A 25,773-nucleotide genomic window follows, 5' to 3' on the forward strand; every position below is an offset into this window, starting at 1 on the left:
TAGAGTTTGAAGGAAGAAGGTAGAAGAAAATGGGAAGACATTTTAGGTGTAAAAAAAATACATTCGGACAAACGTGTATTAGAGAGAAGGGAGCTGAACAAGAACTGCAGAGCCAAGAAACACTGGTGAAGGAATAGAAAGTGAAATAAGTAACACCATTAATCATAACTCCATTTATAAGACGTAGAACAATTATAGAAGAAAAAGAGATGCAAATTTTGAAAGATACAAGATACTAGGGTGAAAAGTCAGATGGAAAATCACTGCTGTGCAGTAAGACAAAAATTCATTTATTCTGACTGAATGGCAAAATCTGAGGTATGCTATTCTAAAACCAGTACACAATTCTCTCCTTCTCCCTCAACATAATTCTAATATTGTATTTACAAATTGCACATGGCAGATAATAGGAGACAGAACATTATCTACTACTGCCAGTGCAACATGAATTGTTGCAGTATTTCCCACACTAAGGATCATCAGCACCATATCAAATCACTCTCTGCTCCACATAATACATTGCAGAAAAGAAAATATTCCATGAATTTGGTTCAGGTCAGTCAAAAATGTCTCAAACATTACAACAAAGTATACAGGGGTATTTTCTACCTGAAGCCACAAATGAAGGGTTCAAAATGAAAAAAACTATTCTGCAGAGTCTATACAATGAGACAGAAATACTGTTTTCTGTAGAAACTCTGGGATAGGGGTTTTTTTTTCAGATGACATTGCACTACATGTTTACCCATGTCACTGTGTCATGGTTTAACCCCAGCTGGCAACTGAGCACCACCCAGCCACTCTCTTGCTCCCCCCAGGTGCGATGGGGGAGAGGATCAGAAGGGTGAAAGTGAGAAAACTCATGGGCTGAGATAAAGACAGTTTCATAGGGAAAGCAAAAGCCGTGCACGCAAGCAAAGCAAAACAAGGAATTCATGCACTCCTTCCCATGGGCAGGCAGGTGTTCAGCCATCTCCAGGGAAGCAGGGCTCCATCACGCATAACGGTGACTTGGGAAGACAAACGCCATCACTCCAAACGTCCCCCTCTTCCTTCTTCCCCCAGCTTTACATGCTGAGCATGACGCCATATGGTGTGGAATGTCCCTTTGGTCAGTTGGGGTCAGCTGTCCCAGCCGTGTCCCCTCCCAGCTTCTTGTGCCCCCCCAGCCTCCTCGCTGGTGGGGTGGGGTGAGGAGCAGAAAAGGCCTCGACTCTGAGTAAGCACTGCTCAGCAGGAACGGAAACATCCCTGTGTTATCAACACAGTTTTCAGCACAAATCCAAAACATAGCCCCATGCTAGCTACTCTGAAGAAAATCAACTCTACCCTAGCCAAAACAAGCACATTCTCCACACCTTATTCCATACCATTTACGTCATGTTCAGGTCCCACACTATCCAATACATCCTCGTTACCCACCCCCCCCTTCCCGTCCTTTGATACAATACACAGATACCATTCTCTTATCTATGGACCACCCCTGTAAAATATCTGTAAAAACATTTTACAGATATTTTACAGATATAAATGTCCACTGAGTTCATTTAGTCTATGACTTTGGGCTCCATCTGTTATGGTGGTCACTCAGGACAGGAGAGGTGGTGTGTTGCGTGGAGTTACTGGGCACCAAAGCCAGCTCAGGTGGGGTCACTGCTGCACTTGCACTGCTTCTTGTAAGGCTTCTCCTCCATTGGTTCAGGTGCTTCCTGCTGTAGTAATTCCTACAACATGCTGTCCTGGTTTCAGCTGGGCTAGAGTTAATTCTCTTCCTAGTAGCTGGTCTAGTGCTGTTTTGGATTTAGGATGAGAATAACGTTGATAACACACTGATGTTTCAGTTGTTGCTAAGTAATGTTTACACTAAGTCAAGGCCTTTTCAGCTTCCCATGCTCTGCCGGGTGCACAAGAAACCGGGAGGGGGCACAGCCAAGATAATTGACCCAAACTGGCCAAAGGGCTACTCCATACCATATGGCGTCATGCTCAGTATATAAACTGGGAGAGTTGACCGGGGGACAGCAATCGCTGCTCAGGAACTGGCTGGGCATCGGTCAGCAGGTGGTGAGCAATTGCATTGTGCATCACTGATTTTGTATATTCTTTTATCATTATTATTATTATTATCATTATTATTTTCCCTTCCTTTTCTGTCCTATTAAACAGTCTCTATCTCAACCCACGAAATTTACTTTTTTTTCCCCAATTCTCTCCCCCATCCCACTGGGGTGGGGGGGAGCGAGTGAACGGCTGTGTGGTGTTTAGCTGCCTGCTGGGTTAAACACCAGCACACTAAGATGAGCAGGATATTTGCATCTTTAATGCTTGTCCTCTGTAAATCCAATGAGCAGCTTGTTTACACATGGAGATTTAATAAGCACTTTAATTTTTCTACTAAAAGTACCCCTAAAAACTAGAGTCTTAGGGCATGTGAATTTTGACACCTGAGAATCTGCTGCAGTTTATCAGCAAAACAGAAATAAATCCAGTAAATTCTGTACAGATGTCAGAAATGTATAAAACAAATCTCAATCTGAAAGGAAAACATTTGTTCTAGTGAACAACAAACACTTGAGTGGCATGAGATTAGCAGCAATGCAAATTATCTTTTTGTGTGGTGCTAAAAGCATCTTTTGATTGTTCTTTCATTTCATTATGGCAAATTCAGGGTGCACAATACATCATTGCTTATAGCAAATATTTTATTCAGTGCATCGTAATGTACTGATTTGTTGTAATTTTTTAGCCCAATGAAGTGTTAATGCCACACCTGGGTATCCATGATAAAAAGAAGCAAAAGGAAGAAGTTTAACTTGCACAAGCGAGCAATAAAAACTGCTGGAGGTCTTTCTTGAAAACACATTGTTTTCGAAATCGTTACTTTTCACCTACTTATTACTCAGTTCACTCAATTACATCTACTAGACATAGCACGATGGCCCTTGCAACAATTCCATAAATAGTGGTGACAGATGCATACAGCCTTAATGGACGGGATGAACTTGGCAAGCTAAGATGGAACTCTTAAATGAAAGATTTTACACAAGTTGACTTTGATACTTTTAAAAAATTGTTAAAAGAACTGTCAGTCAGGACATAACTGATCCTTAAGCAATGGTCCATTAAGAATAAAAATCACCTAACTGGAGCAGAAATGACAGCCTGAGCCCTTGTGTGCCTCTTTTGGACTTCACATTTAAAGATCGAAGACACAAACTCTGTTTTTAGTGACTCTTTTAGATTTGGAAATCTTGGTGGAAGCATCACAGGGTATTCTAGGAAACCCTAGGAAACCCTTACTACTGGCTCCACCTTGTATCAACAGCATCCATCAAATATTAAGATTATGTTGAGTTCTAGACATGGATCTGAAGAAATCAAACACTCTCAGAAAGAGAGGACATCTTACTGCACTGAGTGTCCCCTGCCTGATACTCCATGAAGGTTTCTTGATTATCTCCTTTTTTTGCAATATTATTATTCATTGTTCCAAGGCCATTGAAGCCTTTCAACAAAGAGACACAAGCTCTCTGTGTGAATACCTAAGGAATGTACACACAGACTTGACAGATACATTAGGCTGACAGGGTGTCAGAGGCTGTGGTGATCAGCAAATATAAGAAATAAAATATACAAGGAATGGGGGGGAATGGTCTTACTCAGTCTAAGCAAACACAAGATTTGAGCTCAATATTTATAAACACCAGGAAGATACATGCTGTCTTGTTATCCATGATATTGCCAGTGTCAGTGTTTTGGTAGGTATTTTCATAGAGGGAAAAGGATGCAAAAGCATGACAGTAGACTTTTAGAATCTAAGACTTTTAAGGATTAGCTGATGCACAAAAGACAAAGATGTTCAGGAAAGAGACAAAGAGGAGACCCATCAGTCAGCACGGACGCATTTGCCCAATTACCTAACTTACAAACATTCATTTACAGAAATTAATTTTGCTCTCTCTCAGAAACCATGCAGCGATTTGGTTAATCAGTATCAGAACAGGTGTCAGTGAGTACTTCCTTGACCTTATCAGACAAGCTGCTTTCACTGTAGGGAAACCACCCCAGGTCTTTGCTTTCATCTATGTTTATTTATGGCTGAAGCACCTTTTATTTAGAATATAGAGATAAAGCATCTTCTCCTGTCCCTAGCAGGCAACTACACATGCTTTACTGAATGCTGATGAAGGTAAGAATTTGGAGTTTTCTTACTATATATCAGCATTTATAGAATCATCTTGTATCTCTGCTGAGGCTGACCATCTCATTGAGAGGACAATACGCTTGAGATTTTTTTTTTTTTTTCCCCCCCTGTCTATGCAGAGTGCCTAAAGTAATGGAACCTCTGTTCTTACCTGAGCTTCGTGCATGCCACTGCAGTGTAATCTACGGTTATCGGTACTAGTAGCAAAATATGACCATCAGAAAATATACAGAAATGTTCAGCACAAGAATACATTGTAAGAGTGGAAAGCGAGAAACGGCTAGAGGAACGAAATAAACATCTATAAATTTCTACTGATTATTACGCTAAAATAATGACAAAATATAAATCAGAAAATTATCAATATTATGATTATGTTATGAGAAGCAAAGACAGATAAATGAAAAATACCAATAGCTATCCTATTTTGTTCCTAAACATTTATTTTGGAAATAGAAAGTCTACCCGTGGTTACCTTTGGGAATCACAGAAATTCTTCAGGTACAATAAAACTCAGAGATTTTTTCCTAACCCCAAATCAAGCCCCAGGGTAACCCTTGCAAAGCAGGGTAATATTTCTCAACCTGTTATTTTTCATTCTGCCTAAATTTCTGGATAAAAAAATACCCTGATGAAAGCTGTACTTGTATATTTCCAGCTCAGTTGGAAATAGAATATCATGGGGAAAGTATGCTATTGTCAAATTTTCAGTACAATGTCATGAAGTTCAGGTAAGAAGGATAATAATCTAAACTGCAGTGTTTAGTTATACTGTATTGAACAATCTGCCAATATCAATCATCATTACCTAAATGTAGTCAGGATATCCTAATATAATTATCAAAAACTAAAATAACTTGAATTCTGTTAGTAACTTTGAATAATTTTATTGCTCATTATAGATTAATAATGCATCAATTATGCCCAAATATTGCCCTATGGCATTGACTGGAATGAGGCATCTATTTTTTAAGTACATATATACAGTGAGAGACTACAGCTATGGCAATGAGTGTACAAACCATACCAAAAAAGATATAAAGATGTATTAGTTCCTCTGTAGTAGACAAACACAAGTAGGTTGCAATCCACCTCCTGCAATAAAGCAAAAAATCCACCTTTCTTTTTAATTCAAATTCTAGAAGAGAAAACATAGTATAGATCCAGAGAGCTGTGAATTAGGACAAACACAAGCCTAAAAGTGATGCCTAAACTTCAGCAAATTTGTCAAGTACTTTGATTGAGGTTGAGAATATGAGTCCAAATGGGTATACAGGAAGCAATCATTTTTTCATGAAGAATACATGCTTTACTGTGCACACAAATTCTTCCTTCAGAAGGCTGTAAATTACAGTATTTATGGAATCTTAATGATCTAAACACAGTTGGAGCCTGAAGGTCAAGGCTGCAAACTGCATCCTAAATTTCTGTTTACAGATGAAGCATAGTATTTATTGCTGCACTGCTTGCGCTGCTATAGTTAAAGGGCTGCCAGCATTTCCATTATAAACCACTATTTCAGGGGTTTATAACTTGCCCATCAATCTTCCGACTGGGATGAAACATGGCATACAAGGTCCTGGCTGTGAGACTGATTTTTTTGTTTGTTTTCTTTACAAAATTACAAAAAGAAAAGCTTAAAGTTATACAAGCAAAAAAAAAGTACATCGCGTTTTTCAAGTACTTCTAGTGTTCCTGTGATACAATTGTAGCTTCAGAACACAAAATAGATTCATATAACTACATCAATTAATAGAAGGACTTTCAATCCCTAAAAAGTGAAAAATAACCTAAATAAAGACACATTGTTAGGTGCTTTTTTTGAAAAGAAACTGTACTTCAGATTTTTAATGTCAGGAAAAGAAATCGGAAATCTATCACTGTCCTCGATTCTGTTTGCATTAACGGTAAATCTACACTACAATTACACACCTCGGCACAGTACAAAGAATGCATTCTTTTTAAATAAGTATCTAAATGATGATACATAAGGTGTACTTTACTGTTACATACTCCAGATGACGTTAGGTAAAATAGTTCAGAGTAAAGTCAAATCCAATGTTTTCCCACAAACTCTAAAGTAACCTTATTGTCTACTGTTAAATCCTGTATCAAATGTAATGAAATCAGGAGGGGAAAAATTACAAAGTTTTCAGTTCCACACTATCTACTTTGCCAGTATGAATACTGCGCTCTGCGCCAAAGTACTGCTGAGAGCAGGAAGGTGAAAAATTTAATTCACATTATACATGCAAATCTAGCAATTACATCTTGATGAATAACAAACTTAATTCTGCAAGCACTGCAAGAATTTAAATATTAGAAGACCTCAAAAAACCCTGTTATTGGAATCCTAAGTTTTGGTATAATTTATTTTTACAAATAGAGAACTGGGCCAGATTCAACAATGTGCCTTTGTGATGCAACGCAGACACATTACATTACGTTAAGCAGTTTTACGGCTCCTTTGCAACACCATACCAGTTCAGACAAGAAAGACAGCAGTGCTAAACCTGGAATGTTAGACTTTATTTAATCACGTTTTGGTTTATTTCTTTATATTATAAATCCAGCCACAGCAGGAATGAAGTAAATTAGTCCCTCCTCAAATATCATTATTATATTTTCTTTATTATAGCTGTAGGGATTTTATTCACTGACACTGAGTTCACCACAACTACCTTTTTTTTTTTCTTTTGTTTTTGTTAAAAGATGACTGCATTTGTTTTATGCCATTCCTAATGCTTGGAAGAATCTCTTCCTCCTGAGGCTGTAGCTTTCTGCTTTTCTTCCAAAGTCTACCTCTACCGTCTGTCTATTTTGTGTCCCCTTGAAACAATCACTTGCACAAGCCATTTGACAATTTTCCCATCAGCTGCAACAAAGTACTGTTTTATTAATTTAGTTAGTTCTGGTTGCATAAGGAATTTCTATTCCTTAAATAACATAGATGCCTCATTCACTTCCGTGTCCTGGCCCCTGTCTATCTTCTGTGTGTGTAGATCAGTTCACTTCCAAGCTCTCTTTTTTGAGTATGCCAACCAGTTTCCCCTAAAGGAAAACCTGGGTATGGCTTTAGGGACAGTTTTACCTGGGGAAGCCTCCTAATGGGCAGTATGGATGAGCCATTGGCTCTCTTCAGCTGCAGAGTCGTCCAAAATAATCCCAGGAGGCCTGGTGAAGTCAAACAACCCACATACGCCCTCACTGTGTAGCCCAGGGCATTCAAAACATATACTTGGGGTCAAGCTATAAAACACTACATTGATGGGCTGCGATACAGTGTTTCAGACAGTTTGTACTGAAGCACATGCACACACTTTATTACTTCTCCTAAACAGCCAGAGGGCCAGGCATTACTCAGGGCAGGCTTGGCCAGTTCTTGCTTTTCAAACTTTTTTTAAGCTACTGATCGCCGTAAGTTTTTTTGTAGAGAAATCTGTGGTGAGACATATAGACCTGTAGACTTTTTTCTTAGAAAGTGAAAGATGGAGTGATTATGACATCTTAAAATCAACCTGGGTAGTGCAGCTGAATACATATTGGAGAAGAATTCTAAGCAGAGACAAGATGTTATTGAATGGTGACTGACTAAGGCCTTCTCATTCACTCCACTGTACTGCCTTTGACTGGTTGAAATGCACCCAAGAACAATGCTATATAATTAAATATGTTAAATAATGCTACACAGTATCTTGTATAATTCTGAATCTTCAATGAACTGTAAAAGGTTTTAAATAAAATATAGGTGGAGCTTGTCAAGCAGTATTAGACTTCAAAATATTTTCCTCTTCTGAAAGCTTACTGTACCGTCTAACACAAGTATCTGTCATGCTGCCTGAGTTGCCATCACACTGTACATCTTGTTAGCAGTGATGTCATGACAGAAACGCTACAGTGCTGCATTCTAATGACCTTTTGTATTTTAATGAATTAATGTTTTCTGCAGAAAGGATGAGATAGGAAAAAACAGCTTTAATCTTGGATACTCACTGAGATTTTTTTAAAAGAGCATGAGAGTTCTGAAAACCAAGCAATGCGAGATTACCATTTTAGCTCAAATGAAGAACATGTTGAACACCATACCTGTAAAGTCCTGGAGGAGCTCGATGAACCAGGAAGCTTTTCTCCAAGCTTTGTAGCACATCATTGAGCATCCTGACTCTGATAGGAGCTCGCTCCTTGGGGTCATTAGCTGGGCGCATCTCATCTGATTGGAACAATTCTGCGGTGTCCCTCAGACGTGATGCCACTGCAAGCAACTGAGGAATGTCTACTTCACCACCTAGGAACAGTAAGAGAAAGGCAGTTGCCAGTGATTCAGAGAACATCACTTATTACTCTTGCTTACAAGTCAAAATTAATAGTTCAATTAAAACCTGAGCCTCTTTTCCCTTGTGAAAATTATTTAATGGATCAAGGAAAGCCATAGATCATTGTGCATAAGCGCTATTCTATTTTTCAAAGAAGATCAATTTGGGCTGTGATGTTTTAAGATCTAATAAGCTATGAGGAATGATTTTGGGGTACAGCTTGAAATCTACCATTGGAAAAACAGGCATGCAGGAAGCAATGGTTATAAATCAGTAACTGTAACATTTCCTTCTGGGACAGAATTTATTCAATGCCATTTGATGCTACTGCTCAAGTTTGAAAGCTTGTGCTTAGATTCCATAATGACTGCTGTATGTACAGAAAATCGTAATATGCAAAATTTAATTGAATTTTGTTCAACATTTTAGAATCCTAGAGGTTAACAACAGTTGTAGAGGGGATGTGAAATTGTTCCCCTTAATCACTTAAATCATATGCCAATGAGCTAACTAACACTTTAATTGATATCCAAATGTATATTCTAATCCAGTCAATATTTTCAAAACTTTTAAAACTTGGAGTCTTAACTGTTACTTTGTTTGCAATCCTACACAGACACCAAAAGAACGAAAGCCCACAGCACCGTGGAGCACACCATGATTTCGGTATTTCCCTATTCACAGTCCAGAAAGAAGACTGTGATACATGAATTGGAGCACTGTGAATGTGCAGTCTATTCCCACCTGCAGTGCAGGTGAAGAGCGTGCCCTCCTTTCCCAGTGCGTGCATAACCATCATTAATTTTTACAAGCGCATGGAGAGAGAAAGCAGAGTCTGAACCTGATATAAAGTCAAAAGTAACATCAGTCAGCAAAAACATTTCCAGGATGCAGAAGTGATCTTTAAGGCCAAGATTCACTTTGCCTATTAAGGACAAGGAAATCAACGATCCTTAGATCTTTTAAATGATGATTTAATCAAAACAAAGCATTCAGCTTTAGCAGCTGTCTCACCTTTAGTTGAATGTACAAACTTCAGTGAGTTCAGTATCTTAGTGACTGAGATGACTAACCCAACAAGGTGGTTCAAGACACAAGTTAAATGAATACTAAAGTTCCTTGTCTAATAAATATATGGAGAGATCAGAAATAGTAAATGGAGAACATCAACCCATTTCTCAAACGATGTATGGATGGAGTCTGAAAAGTGAGCATATATAACAGGAATGGAAAAACAAACAGGTACAACTAAGAAATTCAAGGAAACGCCTGAATATGACATATTCTCCCTCTCATATGGAAAAAGAGATTTGCTATTGGATACATTTCAGCAAAGGGAAAGGAGTTCATAGACCCCCATGCACTCCTGTCATTCAGCTGACTAACGCATTCCAATCTAGCAAAACATGAAATGATCCAAAATACACGGAGAGATGCTGGTGTGAGAGAAACTGTCAGATTTCAAGAATTATCAAGACGAATTTCAACAAGGAACAGAAGCTCTCTGTGGGAACAGGAGTGAGAGAAGATGTTTTATGTCCGTCTTGGTTTGGGACAAGGTTGCTTTGTCAATGGCTCTTGATCAATCCACCTTTCCCTGATTAGAACAGATAACAGGCACTGTAGTACCTTGATGTACAGGATTGGTATCTTTCTGATTGAGTCTGGAGTAATTTAAAGTCTGATTAAGTTAGGTTGATGCCTCAGAAAAATATTCTCCAAGCACATAAACTTGGTATATTTGGGATATTTTGAAAAATATAAGTATCCTCAATTTTCAAATCTCAGGCAAACATCCTGTGCAGCTGATGAACTTGTGATTTCCATGCATATAATCCAGGCACTGTGCATACCTTACCCTGGGACTTGTGTCAGTATGGAAAGGTTTAAATTCATCCTGTTAGAAAGAATCCTTTGGTTTCAGCAAAGCACTTCATATTTCCAGTAACATACAAAATTTACAATTTTTATTCTGAATATTATATAAACAATTGTAAATGTCAGCTACGCCTTTTCAATAGGGAAGGTGAGATAAAGGGAAAATACATCATTCTATATTTGGAAATGAAGCCAACCAGACCACCCTTTTAACCATAAAAATCCCGTAAATGCTCTCACTCCTTCTCCACAGCATGCATTTTGCCCCTAAAGCAACTACATTTTACTTTACAGTCATGAGTAAAAAGCACTGTTTACATCACACTCTAAACCAGCACTTATTACAAAACAAACACCCAGGCCCTTTTTTAATACTTCTGTACAAAACCTGCAAGTGTCTATGGCTACTGTTACCACAGAGAATGAAGGACATAGCTTTAAGGGCATCAGTAGTTTTTACCACAACACACTGAACTTCACTGCCAAGGGAAACTGTGATTTATGCTTTTTCTCAAGTTGAGAAGCTGAGAGTGGAAAGGCAAATGATTCTTAGAGAAAAGGATGCATTAACTAATAAAGTCTTAAACATCTTGTGATACTTCTACAGAGAAAATAAAAAAGCCTGCAAGTGTTACTTCACTCAAGAGAAAACAACGCCCCATTATTATACTTCGTATTCTTTGTCCTTTTGTCTCCAGTATGAATCATGATGAAGCTAGTTGTTTAGCTGTTAAATAAAATTGCAAGTACAAGAAAGTGACTCAGGAGCATGTATACTCTTGATCAGAGAATTATACTGTTGAATTTCATTACACTTGCTAAATGTAACTGGATTTTATTCAGAAACAGGTTACACCAAATAGATATTTATTTTTACAGACATTGAATACAATAGCCTTTCCCCATGTAACTGATTGCTCTTATGAAAAGTACTGCTAGAGTTTTAGCATTTTAAAATTGTATTTGTGCCCTCTGGTATGAATGTACTTGCCTACGAGCACCTACAGGAGAATGAGCACAGACAAATGAGCAGTTTAAGGCATGACGCTCGCTCTCCATGCATGTGAACATGTGCTTGCATGTAAGAGAGAGGGGAAATTGCTTCAGGTTTTTATTAGCTTGCACATTCATGATCAGCTACGGTGTGTTGTATTCACTAGAAAGATTTTTCATGCTCTGCAAAATTGGATGATGAGACCTGGCAGTGGAAAATCTGAATGGGAAAGCTTTGTAGAAAGTACCCTAAAGGGGGCAGAAACACAAATCCACAGACAACCTCATTTCAAAGAATATGTTGCCATCAGCTTCAATTTTGCTACCATGACTGCTACTGCCCAAGTAAACTAATCTGATGTTGCTACAACAAGCCTTTTTTCAAAGAGGCTATCATTAAAAGGGCATGTTGTGACATATTGTTATGCAATTTCAATACAGCGGAAGTTATCAATGACTTTGTACAGAGCTGCTGAAACATATATGGCCTACTGACACAGAAGAGATGCTCATCCTTTCCCTTCAGTACCAAATGCTTTGTCCACGGAAAATGCATTTTTTTCCATGATTATTTTTTTTTTTTTAGAGGCTGATGAAAGGTTTGCCAGTACTAATATATAATATCCTTGAAAGGATACTGAAGACAAGATGTCAGTGTCTCATGGCAAAGAAGGTATTTCTATCATACATACAGATAACTAACTGTTGCATTTTTCACCTCTGTAGCTGTCAAGAGTAATGGGTGGGAACAATAAAAAAGGAAGCTTTCTGAACATTACAGACAGATGGAGAAAGTAACTCTGAAAAGCACCCTAAATGATCAGGGAAATATGATCAAGCAGGTAAAATGATGCCAGGCTGAAGACTAGCAGATAGCTGTAGGCAATGAGTATGCAGCCATCAAGTAAATGACAGAGATATGTTTCTGTATTGATTTTTCTAAGGACAGAGAGTTTAGACCGATGGTTTGAAACGTATGGGTCGAGCCAGGGCTGTGGGAAGTTATGCAGACTTTCCTGGAAATGGCTTATCATAAACCAGATTATTTTTAAACTTCTGCTAGCACTGCCTACTATTGTCACCCCAAGTACTTCAGCTGCTGTAACATCTGTAAAACATCCATTCTGGGGAGAAGAAAGGGCCTAACTGATAGGAAGCAACACACAGCTAACACTGTGTCAGCCAAAGAGCTTGAAATCACAGCCCTTGCCCTCCCTATATAGGGAAAAACAGAAAATCTCACCCCCAGTTAACTTAATTTGCCTTCATAGGCCTCTCTCAGCTAGTACCTATTAGAGATGGCTTACAGCTTATCTGATTTGCTTACCAGTTTCAGCAGCCTGTGATGAAAGCCACAACTAGGGAATCTTAGCATCTGTGCCTAGTGCTACTCAGCCACAATCTAAGGCTGGGGCAACAGACACCAATTTTTGAAAGCTCTGCAGGAGTCTAGGTGGGCCCAGTGACCTGCAATAATGAAACGATAGCAGCTTCTACAGCCAACAGCACCTAAGTGAGACACATGGCTAGCACCAAACCCGGTTGCCTTTATTTTTGTAAACTGTGTGATTGAACTTGTTATTGCTGAGTCAGTCAGGTGCAAAAGTACAGAAAGGCTTTTGATCCTAATGAGACACTTTAACACTTCCATCATCAATCCCTGAAGCTTGCTGTAATATACACGAAGTTTCAAAGAGGCCCAAATACGGTGCAAGATAGCTTACAAGGAGCAAGTCCAGACTGCACAGTGCTAAAAGCATTCAGCGGATGATACAAATACATTTTGAATAAAAATGCTTATATACATACAAAATACTTATATACAAATGCTTACATATTTGTACTTGCATATACATACAAAATACTTCACATTTGTACTTGCATATACATACAAAATACTTCTATAGAAGTGCTTAAAAGAACCATTTGCATCATTCACATGTCAGATTTGACATCTAGTCTGTGCCCTACCTCAAAAGATAAATGGGGTTTTCATAGCATGCAAGGCCTAGCGAGATATTTGTGTATTTGAATCAAGTTGCAGTGGGTCTTGAGTTTAAATGTATGAAACGCACAAACACGGCCCAACTGCAATGTGTAGTTAATGAGAATATTTTAAACTGTCACCTATTCATGAATTTCTCTAAAATATCACATCTGTGATCAGATAGGTAACAGCCTGAATAGCCCCGGGGACCTGGATTTCCGTCTTGGAACCCATCTCATGTAATTTATGACCACAAGGTTTCCTGTTAAACATCAGACCATCAGCAGATGCAGAAAAAAAAAAGTCTCTCCAGTCACAACCCTTCCTTTCAGGTAAACCCAAAAGCAGTAGCTTGTTTCCAAGAGTTCTGGTGTGTGCAAGTGGAGAGAACACATGTCGCTTAACAGCCATTTCCCCATCTTTCTGAGGAACGGGCCTCGAGCCAGATGTAAACATGTTGTGGATGACATTTCCCGATAACCTGCCATCTAGCCTATCCTGCATGTAAGAAATCGTTTATAAAGTGCTGAGTAACATCCCATTGAATTTAACAGAGCTAACAGTACAGACACCCACCACATTACAGAATTAAATCCTTTGGAAACATAAATAAATGCAGTATTAACAAGTATTAAGACACACGCATCCTTTTGCGAGGACATGCAGGAGACTGCAAAGCTGACTCAAGTATTTACACATACGATTGAACTTCGAGAATGTGAGAAAGTCCAACAGGCAATAAAATGTGTGTTTAAGTGATTGACTGAACCAGATCCCAGAGGCAAAAAATTAAGCCTAACGAACAAATCTTCTAGCATGTCGTGCAGATTTCCCTTCAGCTTTTCTACATTTACAGTTTGCATCAAGTTGGAGAAGGAAATAGTTTACTAAGACAATGCACCTTTGAACTGGAAATCTAAGACAACATCAAATCTTTTGAAGAATAAAGAAATCCATGAGCCATGTTAAAAAGTACAACTTCTCATTTAAGTAACCAGAAAAAAAGATCATTGTCTTATTGGTTTCCAAAATAAAAATAAACTGTTATTTGACACAAGTCAGAGATAGATGAGACATGAAAGTCATGAGAAAAGTCATTAAACAAAACTCCAAAGTGAACAGCTGGGAGAAAGTTTATCCTGCTGTCCCTACAGCCTAGAAAATAATTTTCCCTCCCCTGAAGTGGTTGAGATAAATGATATAACTGAAGTTAGAGGAAAAAAGTCAGTTTAAATCAAAATTTCTTGTTACTCCATATAAAGAAAAAAGGAAGAACAATACCAGGCATCTCATGTTCAGTTGAAGGAATACCAGCTGAGCCACACTTTTTATTTGATGATTATTCCCTGCTGTGTTTAGGCTGAACTAAACCAATATTTATATGGCACAACAGAGCTAAAATTACTTGTCTTTTTGGGTGCTCACTGATTCCAGACCAATGCTAGCCTACTGACTCCTAGGTCTTGACAATGATGGATGGCAAAGATTAAAGAAAAGATATCATACTTCTATGAATGTGTATTACAGAAAAGTGATACTTTATACTGTAGGGAGCGAATGAAATGCAGGGGAAACACGTCAAGATTACAAAAAATCCCTAAGTTTGAGATAAGATGTCACATTCTACTAAACTATATGTAAAGTTTTGGTGTGATTTTATAGAACTTCCGTCTTTATTTAACAGATCAACTTGAGAGTTCCATAAATGTATAAATAGAAAAATTATTTTTGAAAGGCCTTAGCACACGACAGGCAATCTGTATCAGAGGCATAATTGGAGAAAAGGAAATAACAACATGGTTTTACCTATCTCACATTTTTCCACTGTGAGGTCCTAACAAGGGCATGCTTTGGAGTAGTCTTTCAGATTTCATGGAGGTTCTTGTCAGGGATGTACCTTTTACCATTCCTTTTAAGTTCACTGAATTCTGACCAGAATACCAGCTTCTGAAATATCTCAGTTTGTACACAATTATGTTAGAGTTTGGCAGCTAAATTATCAAAAGATTTAATCTTCAAGGACTAAACCTCTTATGTGCTCTCCACAGCCAGCCTACTTTCAACTAGTCACTTAGACAAGGAAAGAGAGTTCGATCTCATTTGAACACACTAAGACACGAGGAAACTTTAAGGGAAAAGGGACAGAATGGGAGGAGGAAGACAGATGATATGGAAGGAGAAAGCTTATACAGATGAGTGACACTAGATAGTGTTAGAACCTAGACTTCTCCCTCCTTAGTCCTCAGGACTGGAGCTAAGACAGATATTCTTTTCATAATTGATAAGATGTATATTTATTGTTCTTTTGTAGTCTAGATAGTAGCAGAGAACATCTCAGTAACATAGAATGGGTTTAGTTCCTTATAACATAGCAACATTTTTCTACCAACTGTAGAGAGGGAAAAAAACAAAACAAAACAAAAAAAACCAGCCCCCAGAAGGAAAGGGAATGCACAACTGCACCCTTTAACTGTGTTATCTTAAACAGCTCAAGCCAAGGGCTATTGACTTAATTGGGTTCTGTTGTCAACATAGGCCAAAAAGACTGCAGAATGCTTGTTCTTTTATCAAGCCCTAAAAGGCTACAAGACAACAGAAAGAGCCAGAAATGAGAAGGCAATATTAGCAATGGCTCAACAATCTTGATGGAGCAGTCTCATATCAAGGCATTCATCCTACACCTAGCAAACAGGGCCAAATCCAGAGTCTATGAGAATTATATCTGCATCATTTCCAAGTTACCAGTCAATTCTGTTTACTTTCTGACTAGGAACTTTTTTGTCCCTCTCCCTAATCCCAACCCAATGTCCCAAACACACCAAGATGAGTTTCAAATACAGAACTTCCAGGGTCTCAGTGCTTCATCAACTCAAACAATACGTACTGGTAAATAATCGTGCTATGTCACACATAAAAAGAAGAAAAGTTAGCATGCTCTGCCAACAAGGTCAGTTAGTGGAATAACCAAACAAGGAAGATGATTGTGAAAATTAAGGAGCCAAAGGGCAATGAGATTAGAAGTCCTCTCTTGCTTGTACTGAACAAAGCCTTAAAGGGAATTAAAATCAAGTTCAGTCACAGAGGTTGTTATCTTTGACTGTAATTATGAGATTTTAATACTAATTATTGCTTAACTGACATAGTAACATCAGAAGAAATATAAACATTTTATGGCTCTATTCAGCAACAAAACCTGTGTTTTATTTAGCATTATATAATGACACTGTTTAACTAGTAAAATCACTGGCTATCATTAAAGTGGAAATTGAAAATCTGTATCAGGGAGTAGATGATCCCTTTTTTTCTCTGTATCAATGGAGAACAATATTCCTCTAACAAAAATTACCTTTAAGACTGTTCTGAACTTCTAACGCGATGTCAAGGGCATTAAACGGCAAAACTGGTTCACTGGCAATTTGCAAAGTCACTTGTCCTGTTAGCTGAAAAATACAAAAAAACCACAAAACAGTCAAATAATTTCTAGCAGATTTAATAGCCAGCACTTCTTTTGCAATAGCACATACTTTCATCACATTGGATTTTCAGGGAAAAATTAATAAAACTCCATAAACACATCTTTGTGAAAAGGAATATGATGTAGACCATTGTCTCTCTAATACAACATTAAAAAATGTTAAGAGATTATGATTTATGACCACACACAAGAATTCCGTGCAGTACTTTTTCTGTGGACCTGCGATACTGCAGGAGTCTCTGAAGGGCCTTAGTTTTGCTTTGTTTTCAAATAAAACATCTCAACATTCTAAAAATAGGAATGAGGTTTATTGTTTTACTTAGTTCTCTGGTTTTAGTTATCGGATTTTGAGAGTTTACACAAGTAAAAAAAACCAAACAAACATCACAGACGTTAATGAGCTTCAGATCAAGCCCATGGCTAAATGCAAGCTGACCTGAAAACCTACTGTCTTTTGAAGAGATATGTGACAACTTGATGCACACAGACGTACAACTTCCAAACTGGATAGAACACTACATTCTCTCAGTAACTTACAGAAAGAAATTCCCAAATGAGTGAAAGGGAACTCTCAGTCCACTCCAGACTAGACAGTAGCACCTGTCATGAAACTCAATGGCATGAATGGTTCTTTTCAACAGTTCCAGAGATGAGGCCAGGGACTGACTGGCCTGAGTGCTTTTTTTCAGTTATAGAAGACAGGCTCTCCAGCTCAAGGCTTAGACATGCTACAGGGGCTGCGTATAGAAATATGTCTTTCTGCTGAACTATACCCTAGCCTGTGATTAAACAGAGGATTTCAGTCTCTAGGCTGCCAAGTCCATCACTGTTCGTGGGAGCTATAAAAACACACTGACAAAAACATGCAAGAAACTTTCATTCATCTTCTTCATATCTTGATATTGCAAAAAGGGGAAAAAAATACCTGTAGGGCTGTGCTCTAAAATGGAATGACAGCTGCAGGTGATGGTGATCGTGTTGATAAAAATGTGGACTGAATAGAATCATATTGTACAATACTTCTCAAGGTGTTGGGGGGGTTAGAATAATATCTGTCCTTCAAAAGCAATATGATAGTTGCTGCACTGAAAGTAGCATTTTAATTCTACAATACAAAGTAGTAGGAAAAGACAACAATGCTAAAGTAATATTAAAAACTATAGTACAGCAATTGAAAAGGAAAACCACCTCCCAGGAAAGTGGATGAAAACAGGGTAATATCAGAAATACAAGTTCCCTGGAGAAAGATTGATAGAACCCCAACAACATTTATAAGAAAGCATTAAAGAAATACTATTTTTTGACCTGGCCACAGCCTGATTTGGGCACAGGGACTGAGGGAACATGCTGTATTATCAGGCTGCAACCTCCATTTGAGCAGAGACACACTGTGAAGCTATTGAGATTTACCTCTAGAGAATACAATATTGCAAAACGCATGAAGAAAAAACTTACCATACATAAAGTGAGAAAAAAATAGGGAAGAATAATGATACGTCAAGCCGTTATCAGGAAAACTAAAGAACTAAGAGTGAACTTGAAGGAAGATGAAAAATACTGTGTTTGGACATCCATGTTAAAATATTACACAGTAACCTCTCATTAAACTTTTCTCCAAACTTCCCAACTGCACGGGCCATTAATGCTTGAAGGCCATTACGTTTTCTATCAGTGATCAGAGACAAAAGTCTCTGGGTTAAAAAGCATTAGAAAACATTAGTCTTAGGAATATCAGAGAGGTACTGTGGAAATACAGAAAAAAAACCTGTTAGGGCAAACAGAAATCTGTACAAAACTGTATCCAAACCAGGTTCATATAATCCAACCAGAAGCAACTGTAAAAATCTGGTTCTTAACATCCAAATGCCATGCAAAATCCTTCCTTGTCCTGCATGGAACTCTTTCAAGCATAGCTGACCAAAACATTAACAACCTGTAAGTTGCTATGGAAAAGCAACTGCGACAATGAAATAACATCCTATTAAAGAGGAGGCATTCTATATGGAGACCAAACTCACTGAGTCCTAAATAGTGCTACATCACACTAAACATTTGAATTCTTCCCTGACACCCTATTTCTGCAAAAACCTTCACTAAACAGTCATGCAAGATACATATTCATAGGTATATTTTAGGGAGGGACATGAACAGTTATAAAGTGCTACCGATACTTTTCAATCTGTTACCGCAATGTTTAAGAACACAAAAGTACGGAAAAAACGCTTCTTTTCTGAGGCATGAAAGTGGCATTAAAGAGGAGAATACACCCTAGTAAGCACCTTTCCTTTTTGTCATTATCTCCTACAGAATCTGGCTTGATTCTTATAAGTTCTTGCCTTACTTCTATTTCTTCCAAGCAATTTTATTTTTGACCAAAGACCAAAGTTGTTTTCTCTTTCCTATTCAAATAAAGTTATACCATCAAAATCCTATGACTGACTGAAGCACTTTGGAAACTTTATAGTACCTCTGTATGTAATACTGCAGACATTTGTGTGTTAGTAAACAGGTAACAGCGGTGTTTATTACATCACGTACTTCGTAGGCTAATCTGGAAGAAATCAATCACATAAAGGAAAGCTCAGAGCATTGATTTGAACAGAGTAAGTAATAATGCTGCAGAAGCATATATCAAACCCACATAATGCAGCAAGACAGAAAAGGCTACTGATTTCTTATTTATAGTCTTATTTTTGGATATACCATTCCCCTGAGTACAACACTGAATATACATGGAAAATAAAGGCAAGCTTCTGCCCCCTTTTCCCTGTTGAAAAATGGTTCAGACTGACTATTGAATTATTAAACGCAACAATAACTTAGCAAAGAGTACAGACAACAATTTTCTCACAAACTGAAATGCTAAAGCAGCATAATTGATTCTATTCCCATACCGAACTGGTTGTAACACTAATGACAACTTCTCAAATAACATTTATACATAATAATACACAAACAATACACACAATAATTGATGTAACATTTGCGCAATTATCAAGTCCAAAGAAAAAAATTATAGTTCAAATGCTAATTGATTCTGAAATGCTTTTCTGATACAATTTAAAATGAAAAAATAACGAATAATGTTTCCACTGCGCTTGACTTTGGGAAAGGTGTTCTTCAGTGAACTGAAATGTATTTAATGAACTTCCAATTACTTTAGAGATAAATGTAAAGCATAACAATAATTGTGGAGTTATACTGTATATTGGAAAATAAATCTGAATATTCAAAATAGGTTTATACCAAGGTAATATTTTTTCAAGGTCTTTTACCTTACAGCGTAAACATCTTTGTAGGAAGGAAATAACTACTGTCCCTTTATCTCTCTGACACCGTGCAGATCCAAAAAGCTAAAAAAAACCCCAAACAAAAAAACCCCAAAACTTCAAAAAATTCTGTTGTTAAAGATGATTCAGTATCACTCGACTCTTCTTAAATGAAGCTGTAGGTGGTTCTTTCTTCCAAAGTGTTATAACCTACTCTTTTAGGAACTATGTCTTCCTGCAATTCTACCCAACTTATGAAGCTAATTTCACTATAAAAGTCAGCTCTCGGGGACATCAGGTGGATCTGCACCACTCTCCAAAAGACTGTGTCAATAAAATAATAACTGGATTCAATACACACAGTACATTCATCTATGTAAATTATAAATATCCTTTATCTTTTTAGCTGGTTTACAATGCAAATAAGGAAACTAACTAAAATGGAGCTGGGGGTTCATCATAGAAATTATTTCTTTATGTCACACCTGGTTTTTCAGTGAGTTAAACTCAGTTTTCAAGGTAACTTGCTTCCTCAAATATCCAAGCTGCCTACTAACAACTCAAAGCACGTCTATTGGCATGCAAAATTTCTTTAAAAATTGAATACTTAAAACCCAGGATACAAAAATGTGAAAGGCTCCACTCAGCCTTTTTTCACTGATTCAGCTTTGCTTTTGGGGCATGCTGTTATTGATCATGTCTTGCAGGGACACATCTTAAATGTTATCTGGTTTTACAGACAACGCAGACATGGCAACCCATCTTCCATTCTGTCATGTGATGAGAAACTTGTAAGATGAATAAAAAGAAAACATATTTAGTGGATATGAAGATATGAAAATATTATGCATGATAGAGATCAATCTGCTAGAATAAACATCAGCATATAGTGTGCAGGCAGTTTCTTTAACACAGAAGTTCACGTGCCAGTCTTGGGGTTTTTTTTGTGTAGTGAAATTTGGAACTGTGCGCTATATCTAGCCTGTGTGCTATGTAAACCTCAGTGGGTGTAAGTGTTGAGCCTTTAGGACATTTTTAGTTAAATTAAGAGTGCTAAAATCTAAACAGACATCTCAGATCGCTTCATATGCCAAGTTACAAACAACATAACTTGAAAAAAATCAGGTAAACTGCCATGTTTATCCTTTTGTGAACACTGCTCTTAGGTAGTGCTGTACTCCAATTTTACCTGCTGGAATGAATTAGACACATCTACTTGAAACCTGAATTGTGCAGTGGCAACTCCTTTGTATTTCAAGTCATATACCTCTGCAACATACTTTTTCTTCTTTCCTGCAATCTATAATTTTCAGGTTTTCGTTATATAATTTTATTCTATGAATATTAACAACACTTCACCCTACTGATACCTGTGCACTCTTAGAGAAAACTAGCATACATATGGCAGCTAATCTACATGACATATATATACATAGGTGTCTATATAAACTATATAAAAACATGACAACTCATATTAGAAAGCAGATAAGGTAACAAGGTAGTGTAGTAAACCTGTGTAGATTCCCAACTACAGACTCAACACACCTCTGTATGTAAGACTTCCTACTACAGACTCAAACAATCCTTGTAACTGATCAGAGTGTGACATGGGGTAACTAACTTGTTTGAACTCTGAGCCTCAACTTCCTTTGACATCAGGCATTTTTTTTTTTTTTGAGTCACGTTTGCCCTCAGACCTTGCACTTCTCCCTTCACACATTATCCATGTGGTTCATGGATGAGGAAAGAGCATGGGAAGACACTGTGCTGCCTAGGGTGATCAATAACAGTGTGTTGAAAATAACACTTTTTTCCCTCTTTTTTTCTTGTAAAGGTGAATGAAAAGGTTTAACTTTTGTGGCTGGCTGTTGCAGTGTCTAATCTTGGGTGTTCGTCTCTTTGCATCAAGGGGTCTGTCTTTCCACACATACTGACTAGCAGAGTGACCTGCTGAGATCTTTTGACATTAACCCAAACATAAACAACGGTTTCAGTTTCCACACCCATGTAAATAAGGAATAAATCTCTGCATATATTAAGATCCCCTCTCAGAACCAAAACATTAGCCATCTCAAATGTTAAAATAATCAGCCTTCCTCAACCTTCCCACCCTGCAAAATTAAAGAAATATTTTCGATAATACAGGCAAATTTCCTGGATTTGCTTTCTGCTGGTTCCCCCCTGCCCCAACTTCCTTCATGTTATCAGATTTTTTTAATTAAGCATGAGGAATTGAGTCTAAATGAAATCTGTGATTCTCTGACAGTAACATATTTTCAGCACCTAGTATTACTGGATGAATGGCAGTAATCGTGAGACTCATGATAAATTAACGAGCATTTTTAATACTGGGATCTCACTTTACTGCAGAAAAACTTCCTGCATAATCAGTCTAGACAGTTGTTTTTCTTATATTCATCACCCCCCAAAAAAGTTAACTGACTCATACAAGAAAAGTCAGAGGCAGGAGCATGAGAAAACAACCAGTTCTTTGACCCTCTGTTTTTCTGAAGAACCACATTCCCTTGATTAGACAACGAAATAGAAATCTCATCACAAACATGTTTGCTTTGCACTAAAGCTGCCAAATTTTGAAAATTCAGAACTTCTCAAAAATTCAGTAGTACCGTATGTGTTTTTGTTCTTACTGAAATCTACCTTGGCACCAGGGCATGTATTTACACTACAGGTCAAACGGTATTTTGGGGTATCTGACATTCAGTTCAACATCCTGTATTTTAGGTCAGTAGAGGGCTCCCCGAGAAAAGAGTACGATGAGTCTATGGCTACGGTAGGTGAAGTAGAGCATAGTCATTCTTAACAGATAGCTGTTTCTGACCAAGGAAAGTATGAGGTCTTACAAATATTAAAAACTTTATTTCAGCACTCCCCTCTATAATTTAGTATTGTTTTATTTACTCTCAGTATAGAAAATACTGATTAGGAAGTAAAAGTGATAGTGAACAAAATATGGATCCTCCCTCTTTGCAGGTATCCTGTGCACAGCAAACAACACTTAACTAATTGTATTATGGTGGCACACAGCATTAGGCAATCTGAAAGTTACATATTAAGATTTGCCAGAATTATGGTAGCTTAGGCTGCTTACTCTGGAGTACAGAAAATCTGTATTTACATGATCATATGCTGCATTTTCTACATGGCTCAGGATGAGATTCGGAGGCACTGAGAAATTAAGGTCACAAGTATTCTCTTAAGTGATTAATTTGCTTAAAATCTAATTTGTTGGCCAACTTAGTAATAAACAGCACTTAGAGTAGTGAAAGTACATTTTCTATAGATTTCATTCACAGCTGGGAGGGATCATTCATCCCACTGCTTTCAATTACTTGCACAAAAAAGAAACTCATACTTATCTCCACTTTGTTTTCTGTGCACATGTAGAAATTCCTACATTTTAAATTATATTTATATAAAGTATATGGAAATATATATTTTGTGTATATTTAAATGCATTTATGTGAATCTTTTAATATGTGTATATATAAAAATATATTTAACATTGTATTAATTTCTAGTGGGCGATTATACCCCACTCCCTGGGTTATAACTCCATAAGGTTATACAGAGTTTCTTTCCACTTGCTTCTACCTTCTGTCCAGATCACCAGTGAAAGGGATGTGAGGAAGGACATCAAGGGGTCATCATGCCGCTCCCCACACAGCGGCAGAGAGCAATCCTCCTCTCTTCACACAGCACAGAGCGGACAGAGGTGCCTTGTGTCCTGCGAGACATCACTGTGCTCTGGAGCTCACTGTCATGGGATGTGCCAGACACCATGTGCACAAACAGGTTTCAGACGGGACTAGACAGACCCCTGCAGGGCAGTGCACTGCTGACTACTAAAAATGATGCTCCAGATTCAAACTTCAACTGTGGTCATAAGGGAAATACACTTCTGAGGCATTTGTCACTAGCTACTGTCAGAGCCTGGGAACCAGGCTGAAGTCTGGCCCATTGTGGCAATTCTCATGCTCTTGTTACCGCAGCAGCAGAGAACAGGGATTATTAACTCAGGTTCCCAGATAATAGCTTTATTGAGTTAGGCTTGGCACTGCGTAAACAAACTTGTACTCAAACTGGCTTGTTTGGAACTGAGGCAGAGCAGCTTTATGTCTGGGCAGAATACACAGGGTTAATGCTTACACAGGAAGCCATGAAGTTAACTGTAAAGCACAGTTCCTTATGTGGGCAGTGTAGAAGTGTAGCTAGAAAGGGAGAGTTTCTAAAGTGCTTTATTCTTATTTTTTCTGCACATAAACAGAAATTGCATGTATTTGAAGTATGCAGGTAAGTAGCAATAATCTTGAGAAGAGTTTATAATAATGTATTTCATATTTATGTATGTCAAATTCTAGTGATGTCTAGGTGCAAAGAAAGTGTCAAATTAACTTCTAGAAGGGCCACTAGACTTAAACCTCTTGTAAAACAAAAGTTAGTCCCTTAGACTTTTCCCTAGTGTGGGTAGCTATGAGCATGCAAAAGGATGTAACAGAATGCTCTTCTGCACGAAGAGCTTCATGAGCTCTGGGTGAAGAGGTCACACCACAACAATACAAATCTTTACATCATTACAAACCCCCATGCTAGATTTCTTAAAGAGAATTTTAAAGTTTGTTCTAGCATTAATTCTTTATCTCCAACTTCAAAGCCAGGTTGCTCTGGTTACCGGCTGCAGACTTTGAGTGACAAATACAGAAAATTTTGCTTTAAAGCTGAATAATTGGCAAATAGCATTCCCATAAACCAAGATGCCATTGTTGCACAGAAAGTGACCTTTTAAATGCTTTCATGCTCTGACCCTCTTCAGGTATAGCAGGAGGAGGGGGAAATTAGTGCTAGATCCTTTTTAATGAAGCCATGTTAACTGCCTGAAGCTGGTTACAGGCAGTCCCGAGGAAATAGATTCGGCTATTGTTTTGGTAGAAAGAGAAATATATAATAAAATATGAAGCAAAATTTATCTCCACACATCAGAGGCAAAAATCTGTAATGACAACAATCATGTACAGAAATTGCATATTGGATAGATCTTTACTATGTCAAACCAAAACTACATAGCTTATTTTTTTATTTGCTTGTGTAATACAGACTTTCAAAGGACAAAACACACAGCTAGCTAACAGTGCACACACTTTAGGAGAAGAATTGTTAAGTACTTTTTCTGGTGTAAGCCATAAATGAAAGTTTAAAGTTAAAGAAAGTAAATGTCATCTCAGAATAACAGACAAGATATATCAGTGTCGATTCCTGGTATGAAAACACAGGATGCTGTGATTAACAGTTTGGACATTTAGTACATAGTTCCAGAAATCATCACACTCTTCCGTGCTACTAAATGCCTTCATTGTGTTTGCTACCAGTTAGTGAATATCAGTACCTTTCCCTGACTTATGTACGTGTTTAAGACTCTAATCAGGATGTTAGCACAACTAGCCCTCCTTACTCACGATACAGGACAATCAAAGCACAAGATGATAGGACTCAGCAAGATAATTGATAATTTTGTTAACAGTTGCCAGACAGTTGGCTGGGTCCCGCTGGTCTTACAAGTCAGACAGTAATGACTAGCAGATAAAATAAACAGCAGTGCAAGTCTGCATTTAATCACCCAGGTTCACAAGCACTCTACA

At 37.7% G+C, this 25,773-nt stretch overlaps 1 protein-coding gene across 7 annotated transcripts in view; it reads right to left on the bottom strand.

Annotated features, from left to right (window-relative positions):
- Positions 1-25,773, bottom strand: part of NAALADL2 (N-acetylated alpha-linked acidic dipeptidase like 2) — a 517,712-nt gene that overhangs the window by 19,967 nt on the left and 471,972 nt on the right. For all 7 annotated transcript variants that reach the window (XR_012043446.1, XR_012043445.1, XM_072868000.1 and 4 more), the window contains 2 exons: positions 16,722-16,815; positions 8,291-8,489 (listed from right to left, as the gene is read on the bottom strand). Coding sequence is in view for 5 of the 7 variants with exons in the window: in XM_072868000.1 (XP_072724101.1) it covers positions 8,291-8,489; positions 16,722-16,815 (293 nt within the window). In the remaining 2 variants the exon portion in view is untranslated. The remainder of the gene's footprint in view (positions 1-8,290; positions 8,490-16,721; positions 16,816-25,773) is intronic.

Source organism: Ciconia boyciana, chromosome 7, assembly GCF_034638445.1.
Source record: "Ciconia boyciana chromosome 7, ASM3463844v1, whole genome shotgun sequence".
In the NCBI taxonomy this organism is placed as follows: domain Eukaryota; kingdom Metazoa; phylum Chordata; class Aves; order Ciconiiformes; family Ciconiidae; genus Ciconia; species Ciconia boyciana.